The sequence below is a fragment of the Lindgomyces ingoldianus genome, assembly GCF_010093535.1.
Source record: "Lindgomyces ingoldianus strain ATCC 200398 unplaced genomic scaffold BDR25scaffold_26, whole genome shotgun sequence".
NCBI classification, from domain to species: domain Eukaryota; kingdom Fungi; phylum Ascomycota; class Dothideomycetes; order Pleosporales; family Lindgomycetaceae; genus Lindgomyces; species Lindgomyces ingoldianus.
Genome location: NW_022985187.1, coordinates 197,045 through 212,643, shown reverse-complemented (window position 1 = coordinate 212,643; position 15,599 = coordinate 197,045). Strand labels below are relative to the sequence as shown.

Here is a 15,599-nt window from a genome sequence, read left to right as displayed (position 1 = left end):
CTCATTCCCATATAAACGTGATTACTTTTTTGTTTTCTCTAAATCATGGGTATTTTCCTACGCCATGACGCCCCAAATAATTCTGCATGACACTTTGAACGCCAGCCCATGCTTTCTTGATCGTACAATATCGACCTACTCCACACTCCCATCTCTTCTTCGTAATTTCCAAATCTCAGACATTTCTGCTCAAAGGACTACCACCTTGGCAGCCAACATACCATCCGCCCTCAAGGCCCTTCAATCTCCGCACTTTTCTGCGCCAAAAACTCACTGAGCCACTTCAGCGGTTTGTCTGGCCTACAATTCAATTAGCATCTTTCCACACCGCCGCTCAACTCCCGTCCCATCAAAGCAAAAACCATGGGTTATACTCACTCTACAGTAACCAAATGCTTCATCGCCTCCAACAAATGCGGCGTGACATTCTGATTCAAATACACCCTGGTCGGACTACCGTGTGGATTCGGTTGCGTCGGCGCAGAGGGCTGTGGCGCACTGGGGTGCGGAGAATTGCGCGTGGGCGTCGAGGTATGCGTTGGGGTTACGGCAGCGGTCGGTGCGGAGGTGTATGAGGTTTGTTGATGGGTTGGGGTGGAGATTGTGGGTGGAAGGGGTTGTGGGGTTAGGGCTGAGGGCTAGGGAGGGTGTTAGTTAGATTACAATGAAGGGGAGGATAGGGGAAGGAGAAAGGGGAGCGAAGACGTACGTCAATAGTGGTAGCTTCAGTTGAATCCTTCATTTCGATGTCTATGGTTGTACCGTTTTGAGTTGGTGCTGGTGGGGTGAAAGATTCGGTGGGTGGAGGTTGGATTGGGGACGGTTCCGCCATTGTAGAGAGCTTTAGGAGAGTAAATGAGAGGGCTGAGGAATTAGGAAGTTGGGGTGGCTGTGGAAGTTGAGTAAGTTTCAGTGTGGATGTTTCCTAGTCGCGTCCGCGTTTGGGAGTTGGATGTTCGGTGATGGATCGGAGATCTTCGGCAACTACTCAAGACTGTTCCGAGAGATAAACATTTTAGCATATTAGATCTATAATAACTACACTCAACACTAACTCAGCGAGAATGCCTTGTGGATATGTTTCAGAAGTCTAGTAATGCTGTTAAAATAAACTCATTCACATACCCTATTTCTTTATTTTTTGGGTTTGCATCAAGTGACTAAGACGGTAGAGAGATTGAAGGGATGTAACACTAACTTAGCGGACTCGAAAGCAATAGGCCTGTGAACCTTACGGATGCATAGTGGCGAACGACCCTAGTCGATCACTGTCACACACAAAACATACATGTACAATTTCTCATCCAGATGAATGTTTACAATAGTAAGCTTAAGGGATCTCTTAATCCTCAATAGTGGCCCTGTCTAATCACCCAGTGTGGAAGGAATCAGCAGCAGACGAAGCCTCCGCCCCTCGACAGTCCTTCACACACGTTACTCTCAAATCAATCACACAACAGGCTCAAACCATCATCCCTATGATTTGTCAATCCCTTCGTCTAGCCCACCGTCTCTATTAATGCGCAAACCGGAAGCCAAGACGCTTCATCCCTCATCATTAGTATTCGCCAAATAATCATCCTGCTGTTCTCTAGTCAATACATTCCACATCCTCTCCCTGGCTTTATTCCTCCAAATATAGAATAGCTTAACAAGATAAAACAACAGGATATTTGACGAGCAGATCCAGGGTAAAATCTTGTTCCCTCGACGATACAGTGGTTGATCGCTATCCTGGTAAATATTCATCGCGATGATATTCCCAGACTGCACGAAAATGTTGTATAGCGCCGCGGAAACGGTCCTAGTGCGTATGGTATTGCTATTCTTTGCGTTCCAGCCCACGAGGATGGCGCGGCAGTAGGGATAACTGAGAAGGCCGGTGAGCAGAACGTATCGAGTCCAGGGGTTCACTTTAGCGAGGAGTAAGGCAAGAGCGAGAAGCCATGGCCAGATCCAAAGATTGCTGAGACTGCTGAGGATTGAGCGTTCCTTCCAGCGTTCGGAGAACCATGTCAGTATGAGGAGCTGCATAGTGAAGAGGAATTGCGACGGGATGGCTAGGAGATTGGCTTGGAAGACAGAGAAGCCGAGTTTGCGGAGAATGTAAGAGAGGTAGGTCGTTGGGGGTGCTGGTGGGATGTAGGCTAGGAGTCCGATGATGTACAACGACCATAATTCCCAATCTTTGATGGCTTTCTAAAGAAGCGTGAGCCCTACGCTAATGCGATTGTTCATATCACCTTTGCTAGGATCGTCGCGAAGTACGCTGTTGACGATGATCTTTTCCTCGTGCTCGGTGATCTAACCGTTCTTGCCGCGGAACCAGTGCTTCGTTTGGCAAGGGCTTGGAGGCATTAGACCCCAGGACAGAACGCTGATGGCAGAAGTAATAAGACCCTCAATCAAGAAACTGTATTCTATCTCTCAGGAACTCCTCCTGAAATTCGCAAGGGTATGGGCCGCCTACAGATATTGCCATCCACCCTATCCATTAAGACCGCGCATCCGAATGACACCAGCTGCAATCAGTGATCCAACGATATTGCAAGTACTTTCAAGGTCAGTATGAATAGTTTTGGAGTGTGACGGTACCAAATTACCTCAGAGCAGTCCAGAACCATGCCAAACGATTTGGCAGCTCATTCGATTTCTGCGTTGTGCATTAGCCGATATATCTCCTAGGAGCTCATGATGTAGATACACACATATAAATAGGTGAGCCACAGAACAATATCACTGGTGATCGTTAGCCTTGCGAAACTTTCTGGCTGAATGGGGGCGTACGGAATGAATCTTCCCATAAGGAGACCGAGAAAGGCGCAGATGGTGTAATATTGCGTTTTCGTATTGAGCGCTGCCTGCGATGCGCTGGCTACAGATCAGCAGACAATCAGGAACGGAACCCAACCAGTGCACCAGGAAAGTTAGAAGGAGAATGAGTCTTGGCGAATTATAGAGTCATCACCCACCGATACGCACCAACTTTCTTGCTGACAAGGCCGCTGGGTAGTTCAGCACTTAAAAAGCAGGCTAGGAAGATCTGAGCAGTGATTCAATATTGCAGGTGATGTGCGAGATAAGAACGTACCGTTTGACCTTAATTAAAATCATTGGTGTTCATTCCTTTACGACATCGTCAGTCTCTGGAATCAGAGTCCCTCATTCATAGCTTACTAAGGTTCTTTAACTGAGATATTGGGGTTAGCGAACAGCGGTGATAGAAGGGAATCGTATCGGGTATTCTCACCATATTGTCTGAAATGGCACGATTGCTGTTCTTCCTATTCAGATCAAGCGCACAGAACATCACTCAGGCTCAGAGTGCAATCCGCCAGTCTAGCTGTGAAAAAATCAGCATTGTTTACAAGCAGTATCTACATCATCGGCACTAACCTTGCGAACAAGCCTCTTTTCCTCCTCTGCTGTCCACTTGTAATCAGGATCGAAGCGGTGGCAGCCTTCACACCCAGCTAGGTCGTAGACCTCCCGCCAGTGCTGTGCATTAACAAGGTTGCTGAAACGTGAAGTTCGTAGGAGCCATACTCCAGAATGGCAGTTTCCAGGATGCTGGATGCCGCAGAGGCCGATTCCTGCGCGATGTCAACCTTCTTCTCACTGGAAAGGCTCCCCATAGTTAAGTGAATTTAGTAATTATTTGCTAATGAATTCATAGGTTTGGCAGTTGGGAGAGATGCATTTCCTCGGAGGGGTTTTAAAGATGGGCGATATGAGAACTTTGGTCAAATACTGTTCGAGCAATTCGAGGCTGAAATGATACCATCTGTTAGTCCAGCTCTAGGTCCTGGGTGGGCTTTCTCAGCGAAGCCTCGCCTAGAAGTCATTGGGATGTATCTGCGAACATGTAGCCGAATCTAACTATATCTAGAAATATGTCAATCAGAATAGTATGATCAAGACCTGGGCACTCTCTTTTCAGGAGCTTGAACCTTGAAAATGGCCACCCGACAGCGGCTAGGTTGTCATCGGGAAGCACACCAGGATGCCATGAAGATGAAGCTAGGATCACGTATGGTGGATATGCATGATGGTGGTGTGGGCCCACACATTGTCATAGGCGACCATACCCAAGGAAGAAGCACTCTCGAGCCAAACTTCCCTAGTAGAATTCTAGAGAATCTTGACTTGAGTGGAAGCTTATGCAGTGTGAGATCGGGATGTGAGATGGAGTGGCAAAGTTGTCTCACCAGGATCATTCAGGAATAGAGAGGGATCGTCTACAAGGTTAACACTGTCATAGAAAATGGGTCTCGATAGTTTGAGATCTATGCCCGAGTCCGGCTATCATTTGGATTCCTCTGAAAAGCCGGACAACTTGTTTTGATTGGGACAAGAGCTCGTCAAGACCATCCGTCGAAAGTGTGACAAGGAATGGAGTAATCGGCGATAGGTGTATTGAGAAAGAGGTCCGATAAGGGCCGTGGTTGAAATTCTCACTTTACCTCGTTGCTGTGGCACATCAGGTGTAGCTGCAATGGCGTCAATTCACTGTAGCGATAACGCCAGGATGATCGTATCTGACCCTTCTTTAATATTGAACGATACGGGCGATGATACATTTTATGAGGCGCAAAATACTCCATCATTGCCGGTAGTGATAATTCGATTCTGGGTTCGAAAAGATGTACGAGTACATGAAGTGAGGTGCGGCTCTAGATCGGCTTCGGGAATGTTCTCAGGTTCCGGTAAGTACACGTGACCGCGCTAGCCGACCTCAGACGGCGCCTTACCCTTTCAGTAACGTGGAAGGGGACAACCTCAACATCACATTGTCCATCACCAATTCAGTTCCTGCTGGTTCGGTAAATCCCAAAGTGAGTGGTACTGCTTGTCCAGTCCTTAAATACTAGCATAGCATCAAGCCACATCCTGTTTTTCTACTCCGGACCACAATCAGCCCTATTAGGCTGAGCAGGAAAACTTTGAAACGTAACAGTTCTTTCCAGTTATAAGGAGGGGGCGTCTTTCCCGAGGATATAGATTCCAATTTTAAGTTCGATTTGGGCAATCCGTGCTCTGGGCGTGTCTGTTCTGCCTTCCGCTCCGCGCTTAGCGCTCAAGATGACGACTTGAAAACCTCACTGGACACGAACCTTCATTCCTTCTGGGGAAGACCGGTATCAAGCATTCTGGAAAGACATCAATGCTTTTATCACCTTATTTCGTATCCGGCTTGCGATTTTCACACCTCGGTCTACTCTTCACGAGTATTCGATATGGTGTTCTTACACAAGTTGCGGTCTTTTGCAACACTTCTTCCCCCTACACTCGATGAAGACATTACAGCTACCGCTCCGTCAAGACCAATATGTGCCAATCCCCCTATCTATGAAGAGCGACCTGTGTCTATAAAAGAATACGAGGAGAAGGCCTTCGATGATAAGAAGAACTGGATTTTCCGTAGCGCAGAGGTTAGTAATCCTTAAGTCACATTGTATAATCCTCCCGCAACTACTTACAGAATCGGGACTCCCAGTATAACAAAGTCCCCCGGGCTTCATATTTCAAAGAATCCCCATTCTTTACGAAACTCCCTCCGGAGCTTCGCGAGAAAATATATAGACTAATATTCAGTTCCGAGGAGCCAGTTCGGTTTCAGCATATCAAAGGAACCGAAACGATCATGGGGAATGAAGACCACGTTAAACACAAGTCCTTAAAGAAAGGTCACAGCTTTGAAGTCGTTGTCTGGGCTGGATGCGAGCACACCACGCAGCCATTTGCCTGGTACTTCCGATTGTCTTCCCCTCGTGGCTACTATCTCAATAGCACAGCAATTCTTGCCGTATGTAAGGGAACATACTACGAGGCTCTTCCGGTACTATACAGTACCAATCAGTTTTATTTCCATGACACCTACGATCTAGGCGTCGTGCTCCACAAAATAGGTCCTGGCCGGGCTTTTATCCGCGATGTACATGTCCACAGATTCAACGCTACGGATTCAATGCTCTTCGACTACCTTGTGCCATGTACAGATATTCGAACGCTCCGGCTAAGCCCATGGGTATATGGAATAATACAGAAAACAATCTACTTAGGCCCTACTGCCGAGCGACTTGGATTCGACGCGGAAGCTTACTTCAGTAAGTTTATTGTTCAAAAAGGGCACAACTTCTTCGCCATGATTGAGGGACGCTCCTTACACAACAACCCGCTGGAAGTTTTGTCTTTTTCGGAAGGCGTGTGCAAGTTTGGCCATCCTTCGTTACTCCCTGGTGGCCGCCCTTGGGATGAGAATCGTATCGCCAGGTTCAACACAAATTTGCGCTATGATTTGTCAAGAAGGGCCGAACTGCAACGCGAGAGGCGGAATTGTCTTGCATACTTTAGTATGAAATCGATGCCAAGCCCTTGTCAGATCCAGCTAGCTATACAGAAGTGGCAGTGTAGCTAGATAGAACCCTTGTAGGTAGGTATTAGCATATGAAGGAATGACTACTTTCTACCACTATGTGTTAGATTTTCTTACTCCCCGGTTTATTTTCTTGACCGAGTTTAGAGAGTGTGAAGTGACCCAGCGACGGCCAATCCAACCTCTCCCCATCAACTTCTGGCTATTCTCACTACCCAAAGCATTTAAATCACCTCCCGCTCTCACCTCTCGAGTCCCCATTTCAACTCCAGCTAAAGTTTCTTCAGTTTCGGCCCTCCGAAAATCCCCCGCACCGGTGAAGCCTCCCTAGCTTCATCATAGTGAGAGAGCAGTAACATTTCTAATCATCACCCTACAACAAATCACAGTAGTTGCCTCAGAAACCAACCACGCAAACAATTTTTGCTAAGCCAACCGCCCACGACGAAATACGCTCTCACTAGGAACCTCCCTACTGTGATCTCTATATTCCTGCCCCGCTCCTTCCCGCTAACTCTTACCTCGTCGCACCCCACCTTCGCTTCAATACCATCTTCTTCACTTAAACGATATCTTACAGAATATTATAGTCATGATTGTTACTCGCGCCAGTAGTCCGGATGAGTCTACCGCCAAGAGAGCTACGAAGCGCATACCGAATCCCAACGTAGGTCTGCAAGCTGATGCGCCATCAAGCTCGCTGAGCGGGTCGGAGGTGCCGGAACTTGAGGGCGAGGATGTCGAAATGGGGGGCACTCCTTCTCCGCTGAAGAAGCGGGCTCGCAAGAGAGGCCCTGTAATGAACAACAAGGCGATTCGCGCTCGCGAGAAGGCGATGGTATGTCTTTCCGTCTATTTCTCCCTGTCTAAATTGCCCACTAACGCATTCTAGGTGGAAAAAATCGACCAAGTTCAGAGCAAGATCAAGAACCCGCTCGACAAAGAGGATGGTGTTGTTGTTGACTGTTTCTATCATGTCAACAACTTGGCAGCCCAGGTAGGTGGTTCCGCTACAAAGGTAATCAGACGGGCCTTATATTGATTTCTGGCAGATGGACAAGAACGCCGACTACACCCATCTAATTAAGCTGCAATCCACCAACCCATTCGTTCTCGTCAAGCAGGTATGCACCATTCATGACCTATTTTCCACTCCTCTGCTAATTAGATCATCAGGTCATAGTCGATGAAGGCCCATATGCCGGTCACGTCGCCATCATCCTTAAACAATCCGTCCCCTTCCCACTCATGAAGCTCCCAGTCTCAATCCGTGCCAAGATCTTCCACCACCTACTCGTGCACCCTGAAGGCGCCATCACCATGGCACTCAAGCAAGGCGGGACGAAAACCGCCTACGCACCAACCTACAACTCCAAAAACCGACTCACGATCCTGCAAGGCTGCCGTCAAATCCACGAAGAAGCCGCACCCATTCTCTATGGGCAACTCTTCCACTTCCCTGGCACCCAGGTCATTTCCTCGTTCCTCCTGCAATGCGGTTCAAACCGCAAGCACCTCAAGAACATCCGGTCCGATACCTACAATTCGCAATCCGCGCGTACCATGTTCCATCTTCTGCAGGAAGCCAAGGATTTTGAGAAGTTGTCGTTTGCCCATGTGAGCAGCAATGAGCAGCCTAAGACAGCGATCAAAAATATCTACAACGATGCCCATGGCTGGCTCTTGAACCTCGATCCTAAGAAACCGACGAAGGGATTGGATGTCATGAGTTTCGATCATTCGGCGTTCCATTGGCGCGAGAAGGACAACGAAGGGAATACGATTGTCAAGCAGTGGGGTCCGGCTGAGCAGGTTGAGTTCCTGAAGGGGTTGAGAATTAAGCTAAATCAGGCTGGCCGGAAGACTGTGGCTTGAAGGTTCAGACTGACGGTCAAGAATCACGACATGGAATAGCGGATTAGTGATAAGTTCGGTAATGCAGCGGCAGTGGACTGATATGAGTATTTGGCGGTGTAGGTGGAGTTGGGTGCTCGGGTCTTGCGTTTTGGTGGGTTTCTTGATGCTTCACGTTGACTTCCCTTTCTTCCTGAAATACCCTGCACTATCTCCCATGTCCCTTTTCCTCCCTTTCTTTTTCAAGAACCTTCACCTCTTCCCAATGTTTCTTTTGTCCTTTTGGATACATGGAGTTGGGGATTAACGTGGCGTTTTATGTAGCAGCTAATACCCTCCGTCGACATCATCACGATTCGAGTGTTCTAATAGTCGGATCAGATTTCTTGCTGGATTGTGATGGCGAGCAGTGGTATTGCAATGACGGTTTCGTTTTGATGTTCATAAAAGATCTTAATAGAGTTTCCTATTGGCCAACATGGCAATTCTCTTACTTCGCCTAGTAGATAATTTGATCTTTGATGCATACTGTAAACTACTTCAGGCATGGCTTTTAGACGCTTCCACAGCACTGCTAACGCTTGCTGATATCACCAGATCCGCATAGCCCAAGCCCTTTCCAACTATGTTCAGCCTCTGCACCTCTCACGCTCACATCCAGTCCATCCTCCCCTCTCCTGCCCCCTTTATCAACACTACTCCCCATACCACTTACAACCCACGCCATGAAACCTCCAGCCCTTACTACTCCGGTTAATCCTCCTAAACTCGGCCCCACACTCCCAACAAAACTGCCATCCACACTTCACGCACGTCATATGATCGCATCCCTCCACTTTCTCAATCCAATAACCACATATTGAGTTTGGACATCGCTTGCCAATTTCCCGGACTGTGCGTTCCCCGACCTTTTCTTCAGTGCGGCGGAGGAGCGTTGGTGATTGAGAGGTGGAGGAAGAGACGGAGATGCGCGCTTCGAATTGCGAACACGTTTCTCCCGCATGGTAAGGGGTTGTGGGGTGGTTTACACAATATACATGCGCGCAGGAGACGCATGTGAAGACCGCGTTATCTGGCGGTTGGATTTGGCCAGATGGACAGCCATTCGGATTCATACACCAGTGGAATCCCTCAATCTTCGATAGCGTATCTCGTAGCGCTAATGTCGCATATCTATTCGGGAAAGCTCTCACTCCTCAGCTATCTTCCTTAAACCTGCACTAAACTTCGAAACCCTAGGAATAGATGGAATTGAGATGGCATTTACCTCTTAAACCCCTCCACGCTCGAAAAACTCCTTACATCCTCCCAGCCCATGCCCTCTCCACACTCAGGACACACGCACTTCGCCCAACCCTTGTTCTCCACACACTCGGAAATCCATTTCTGCATGCAGTCTTTACATGTGTGTGGGCCGTGCTGACAGCGTGTTGTTGTTTTTCGGGTGGGGAAGGAGGAAGTTTCGAGGATTTCTTTGCAAACTTCGCAGATGCGACGGAGGGACTTTGGAGAGAGCAGTTTTATGGATTGCGCAGTGTGGATTTCGATGGTGGTGGGGTAGGGAGGGAGATCTTTTTCTTTGGAGGGCGTAGTGGGGACGTCTGGGGGAAGTGGCTTACGACGGATAGGGATCCGAGTTGGGGTTTGACTTTGGAGCTCTGGAGGTTGGAATAAAGGAGGGGGAGGACGGGGTTGATTGCTCGTGCGCGTGTGAGAGTGGGAGTGCGACTGTGAGCGCTGATGCGATTTATGCGCCAGAGGCGAGCCAGGTGAGCCCAATGCCATTTCATTTGAGAAGAACGGCGAGGGAGGCAGTGGCATAGACTGTCTCTTCTGTAAGGGCACATTTTCAGTTTGGTGCTCCAGCCGCTTCAAATTCCCTTCCGTCAATGGCCTCACTTTAGCTTTACGTTGAGGTGAGAGCGGTCCAGCTGATATGCTTAATCCTCTCCTTCGGATCGAAGATAACGCTGTTGTCCATCGGCTCGATCGCGGAGGACGGTTAGCTGTCGTGTTATCCGTAGCAGCAGTCTTGAAGGTCTGTTGGAATGAGACGGGTGTCGCAGGTGGAGGAGAAAGTGGTCGATGTGAGTACTTTGTTTCGGCATGGTCCTGTCGTGTTTGTCTCGGCGGTGAATGTTGCTGTATCTGGGAGGAAACAGTGGGCACAGGAGTTCCTGGAGAAAAATGGGACAAGGGCCGCGAGAAATTGGTAGTTCGGTTCGGTCTAAATGTGCTTGGAGAAGCTAGAGGCGGAATGAGATTGCATTCGACGGCATGGATCTCAAAAGACACTGGCTTTCCAATATCCTGCTCCTGCTGCCCCTGCTGCTCCTCCTGCTGCTGCTGCGGCGGCGGCGGCGGCGGCGTCGAAATATATTTCTGGTCCACCGAATCCAGTGTAAGTGCTCTGGGTCTTCGCTTCATCTCACGAAGTTGCATCCGCAAATCCTCCACATCATCTCCCCCAAACTCATCCATACTCCGCCTCTGGGCAAGCACTTCCGATCCAGCCCCAGGTACCACCTTCGGCACCTTAACCTGAGGTCGCGGACTGATCAAAAATCGAAACCGCAACCTTTCATTTCCCTTCTCTTCACGCCATGTCCCAAGTCCATCACTCGTGTCACGAGTTCGACTCTGCACATCAGCCATCATAGTCTTATTCGTAAAAGTTGGCAAACATCTTTCGGAGTTTCAAGTGGGGAGTGAGAAAGCGCGGTGTTGAAAACCATCGGTAGAGCATTGCCCCATAACCAACACGATAAACGAAGCTAGGGTAATCATGTTTCATCTTCGCTGCAGATGCACGTCTAAGTGTACATGTGGCATGTTAGCTTGCCTGACAAGCCATAAGCTGATTGCCGGAAGGAGCCCACCCTCGTGTTTGGTGTTTCCAGGGTTTGCGGCACCCCGCAGCTGAGGTCCAAGAATAACCCGCTCCCACGTCTGACGTTTGACGTAGACAAGGCTGCGCGATGTCACATGCACCACGGCAAGATCAACCGATAAAAGGATTTACAGCCTCAGCATTGACCGTAAGACACCTATACCCTTGAACCCCCCCCCCCCCGCGTACTCCAGTATCTCCACTTAGCAGGAAATCCGGCAAATATACCATGCCACCGAAGCTTTCACCACCACCCCTCCCAATGCAAGAGATATTAATGTACATTCTGAGGTAGAGAGCCTCAAGTCAAAATCTCGCGGTTGAGCGATAATCTCAGTGACCAAAGAGCATCCAGGTTGTTATGATCCCAGATAGTATAGATAAAAAGTCCACCAGCCCACCTCTCCACTCTTCCTCGTCTCGCTATTGAACACCCCTTCTGAGCTCACCATCACGATCAGGGATAACCCATAGGGTAGGGCAGAGTTTATGTGTTCAAGCAGAGCGTTGCAACTTACAAGGATAAGTGTCCGCTTTCCTTGTGCTCAGATGAAGATCTCCAATTCATGCCTCCTCAGATCTGGTTCCTTGTTTCCATGCTTGTCTAAGCCTGGAGCGTCGAAATTCGGATATGCTGGGACCATTGCATCGGCAGACTGGACATACGCGTCATTGTAGAGGCGCCAGTATGGTTGTCGAACCTTGCGAGCTGGGTGGAAGAGACCAGCTAAGAGGTAATTCATAAGAAGTGGAGTGCCGACGGCATTGCGGATAGCGTCAATTGCTTCGATAATACGGTCAATGACGTGTGGGCTTGTTTCGAACAGGTTGGGCCAAAGTAGATTGAGAAGATGAATCATGGCGTCCTCGCAGTCAAGACCAACGCAACCGAGAGCGATGTGCTTCACGACAGAGGCAGCTGTCTGACGGTGAACCTGGTCCCGGTCAATGAGTGCATCCTCTAAGAGGGGCGTAATGGCGTAGACGTAGTCCTTAGCCATTTCTCCAATATATTCGAACATGAAGGAGAGGGCTTTCAGAACGCCATTCTGTACATTGAGCTCCGGAACACGATACTCGTTCATGAGCGCTGGCAGCACTGTGAAAGGGGCACAAGTTTCCGCGACGATACCAATTGCGACTGCAGTGCAGACGCGCGACTGCCGTTCTTGGACGCGTAGGTTTCCGAGAAGAGTAGCTAGTACATCCTGAGGTCCGATAGCCTTGGCGATGTAACCGAAAGTGTTGTTGGCTGCACGACGGATGCCCTTCTTGTGCGCCTTGAGCATATCGAGGAGCTCGAAGCAAATTCGCATCCACTCTCGAGGTTGGACAAGGTCCGCGCCACGATCTGCAACACGACCCACAAGATCAATCGTATTTTCCTGCACCTTTTCGTGCCGATTTCGCAAAATCGGCGTCAAGCGCGGTAGGAGGTCTCTAATGGGGGGCTCCATTGAGGTAAGGCCGACGACAGCGACGATAGAACGAAGAGCACCAAGAATCGATCCTAGGACCTCTGGATACTCTTCGCCCAAGAATTCGTACAGCGTTCCCCCAAGCTTGTTCATGAGTTGGTGATCTCCACAAGCGTTCATGACATAAGTGATGCGAGAGATTAGATCGGCAGCTTGCTGACGGACAGTTGCTGACTTGTTGTTGAGCCGAGCCAGGATAACATGGCAAATTTGGGGAAAGTATTGCTTTGTCCGTTCAGCACCGAGAGCATTGATAATTGTGGCAAAGCCGTCGAGCACGATTGGATCCTCAATGCTTTGGTCTTGGAAAGCAACAAGGATACCATCAACGAGGTTGTCTTGAAGTCGATCGTCGACGTCAGCTGCACCGAGAGTACTGATGATTTTGTCAATAGTTTCGACAGTCATCTTGCGGTAGTTTTCGCTCTCATCCTTCATATTAAGAACAATGCGGCCCACGATCTCCGATACGCCAGCTTTCTGAGCTAGATCGACGGTTGTCTCAACCACCTGCCGGTAGTTCCGCTTGTCCATAGCCATGCGGCGAACCCAGAAATTCTTGAAGAATTCGTTCAGGACATTGTTCTTCAGGAACGTTGGGGTAACTCCGGAGGTGCGAGCGCATTGGGAAACAACCTTCAGAACGACCTTCTTCATCTCCTCATCGGGTGACTGGAACTCGCGAAGAACGATCTCCATGATTTGGCCAGTATAGTAGTTGGAGTATTCTTCGTCCATGAGAGGGATGATAAAACCGACAGCTTTCAGGAATGTTGCAAGAGCCTTACCACGCTGCCGTCGAGCTCCAGTCCAAAGAGGGTTTAGAATGTTATCAAAACTCTCGATACCGTAGGGGGTGGCGGCTTCGGCAAGAGCAGCTAGGGCCAAAGCAGTGACCATCCGCACTTTTGGCTGGTCGTCGTTGAGGTTGTCTCCAATAGCTTCGACTAGCCCTCTCAAGTGGGGTAGGATAGCACAGCCCATAAGAATAGGGATCTGTTGAACGATCTTGACACCAGTGTGTCGCGCATGCCATGACTTCTTACTCCTACAGACGGCTCGAAGGAAGGGAAGAAGGGCTGGGATGCCAAGTGCTGATGCAACGACGGCAAACGCTCGAGCGGTTGTATTCCGAACATATTCATCTTGATGATCCAAGTCGGGACGCATTGTGCTGATCATAGTTGCAAGACCAGCAGCCTTGCTGAGGTTGGAGATAATCTCACGACCTTCGACACGGGCATAGTAGTCTTGATCGATGAGGAGTGGTTCAATCACAACCAAGAGCTTGTGGACGAAGGGCCGAACCATATCGTCGAGTTTGTACAGAACTCTGTCAATAACCTTGACAAGTAGATGTCGCTCCTGGTCTTCCAATGTGCGCTCCATCAACAGAGGTAAGATCTGGTTGAACAACGGTCCAGCACCAAATTGACGAGCGCCATCAGTAAGCTGGCGAAGGGCAGTCTTCCTCATCGGCGGCGTTCCATTTTTGACCTTTAGAAGAAGTCGCATGATCTTGCGCTCCTTCAGTTCCTCCATGTTGAGCTCGTTCTCATCGGCGCCATCGACTAGCTTTCCGAAGTATTTCATATCCTCTTGCTTGAAGAATTGCAGTTCGCCTACGCCAGGGATGGCAGTCGGTAGCTGCTGGCCCAACAGACCTCCGGATTCCGTCTCTTGCATGACGAAGCCTTGGTATCCGGCTGGAAGCTGTGCTGGAATTCCGACGGCTGTACGCACTGGCTCATATCCTGGTGGAGGGTCCAGGATCTTGTAGCCTTCGGAGGGGAGAATCATATTCAGCATCTCATCTGAGAGAGGCATGTTGCGAGATGAGATGTCAGTGCCAAAGGCGAACGTCATTGGGGCAGCCATAGATGGATGGGCTGGAGTTGCAAGACCTACAGCAGGCGCGGGAGTTGCTCCTGCAGCTGCGCCATTTGTTCGTGGAGCGTTAGCAGGGCCGGTAGCCGTGTCCCATCGCGATCGTCCCACCGGGCCTGGTGCTGTTGTTGCTGCGGTTGCCTCTGCCTTTTCCCACCGGGACTTCTTCGTTTCGGGTGTGCTCTTCTTCTCCTCAACCTTGGGTTTCTCGTCCTCAGTTGAATCATCCCATCGGCGCTTGCGCTTCTTCTCCGCAGGAGGAGTCTTGCCGCCGTGTGCCACATCGTCCTTGAGAGTACCCTGGTATTCAAGGGCCCCAGTCTCGCCCTTAGCTTCTCGTTCTTCAAGTACGCGTTTAACACGCGCTTCTTCCCGCTCGAGTTCACGCTCCTTCATAACCTCCTTGTAGGACATGCCCTCCCCGTTGGCGAAGGGGTCTGCTCGGGTCGGGGAGAGTTTGCCATTGAAGCGATCGAAGCGCCGCTTTTGGTAATCAGTCTCTCGAGATCGGATCTGGGCCTGTTCCTCGCGACTCGTCAGGATGTCGGCCTCTTCGGTGTCGCCATGGGCGAACTCGTTAAGCTGCGCCTTTGTCGCAGTGTACTGACCGACGAGACGTCTGCCATTTATCTCTCCAACATCATCCATTTCGTCATCGTCATTGACTGCGATCGAAGTGTTGTAGCCAGCAAACTTTTGGACACCATTGCCATCGTAGAGTTCCTTATCAAAGGCCTCAGTGAGGGATTGCTTGCTTGAGCCGTTAGGGATGGAGCTTGATTTCTTCCCTCCTGCCTTTGCGTCTTTGCGTTCCCGCTGGAGACGCTGCGCGGTGGAGAAGTCGGCTACATGACGATTCAGTTACTTTCTAGTGGGGAAGGGGCTGAGGACATACCGTCAGACATATTTGCGCGAATCGCGGAGTGAATGTCCTTACTGCTCTTCTTGTCGCAGGGAGAGATGCGTCGACACGAGGAGACCGTTAAGGCCGTCGCATGTAAGTTGGAGGCGAGGGTGAAGGTGTCGTGTGTTTGATGACGGAGAACACTTGCCCGGCAGAGTTCGAGATACTTCGCATGCACGGTCCAGGAACTAGTCTACTTTGGACCACGAT

The 15,599-nt window shown here is 49.7% G+C and overlaps 5 protein-coding genes across 5 annotated transcripts; 1 reads left to right on the top strand and 4 right to left on the bottom strand.

Annotated features, from left to right (window-relative positions):
• Positions 1-230: 230 nt before the first annotated feature.
• On the bottom strand, positions 231-623 carry BDR25DRAFT_232313 (uncharacterized protein; the record flags this gene model as incomplete). Its single annotated transcript, XM_033685404.1, has 2 exons — positions 231-300; positions 379-623. Coding segments are annotated over 2 exons (315 nt in total), but the record flags the coding sequence as incomplete, so codon positions are not given.
• A 922-nt stretch (positions 624-1,545) lies between these two features.
• On the bottom strand, positions 1,546-3,635 carry BDR25DRAFT_326839 (MFS general substrate transporter; the record flags this gene model as incomplete). The annotated part of the gene is made up of 10 exons (XM_033692303.1): positions 1,546-2,195; positions 2,310-2,413; positions 2,471-2,487; positions 2,518-2,554; positions 2,604-2,653; positions 2,709-2,871; positions 2,973-3,043; positions 3,251-3,312; positions 3,393-3,517; positions 3,547-3,635. The coding sequence occupies 10 exons, from the start codon at positions 3,633-3,635 to the stop codon at positions 1,546-1,548; spliced, it is 1,368 nt and encodes a 455-aa protein (XP_033544880.1).
• A 1,602-nt stretch (positions 3,636-5,237) lies between these two features.
• BDR25DRAFT_316191 (uncharacterized protein) lies at positions 5,238-8,251 on the top strand (the record flags this gene model as incomplete). The annotated part of the gene is made up of 6 exons (XM_033691584.1): positions 5,238-5,432; positions 5,483-6,353; positions 6,967-7,214; positions 7,269-7,394; positions 7,429-7,500; positions 7,553-8,251. The coding sequence occupies 6 exons, from the start codon at positions 5,238-5,240 to the stop codon at positions 8,249-8,251; spliced, it is 2,211 nt and encodes a 736-aa protein (XP_033544879.1).
• A 794-nt stretch (positions 8,252-9,045) lies between these two features.
• On the bottom strand, positions 9,046-9,718 carry BDR25DRAFT_193969 (uncharacterized protein; the record flags this gene model as incomplete). The annotated part of the gene is made up of 2 exons (XM_033684308.1): positions 9,046-9,403; positions 9,498-9,718. Coding segments are annotated over 2 exons (579 nt in total), but the record flags the coding sequence as incomplete, so codon positions are not given.
• A 1,592-nt stretch (positions 9,719-11,310) lies between these two features.
• BDR25DRAFT_290571 (splicing factor 3B subunit 1) lies at positions 11,311-15,511 on the bottom strand. The gene is made up of 2 exons (XM_033688524.1): positions 15,381-15,511; positions 11,311-15,330 (listed from the first exon to the last, which is right to left on the bottom strand). Exons 1-2 carry the CDS (start codon positions 15,388-15,390, stop codon positions 11,666-11,668), a joined length of 3,675 nt encoding a protein of 1,224 aa, XP_033544877.1. The 5' UTR covers positions 15,391-15,511; the 3' UTR covers positions 11,311-11,665.
• Positions 15,512-15,599: the final 88 nt, after the last annotated feature.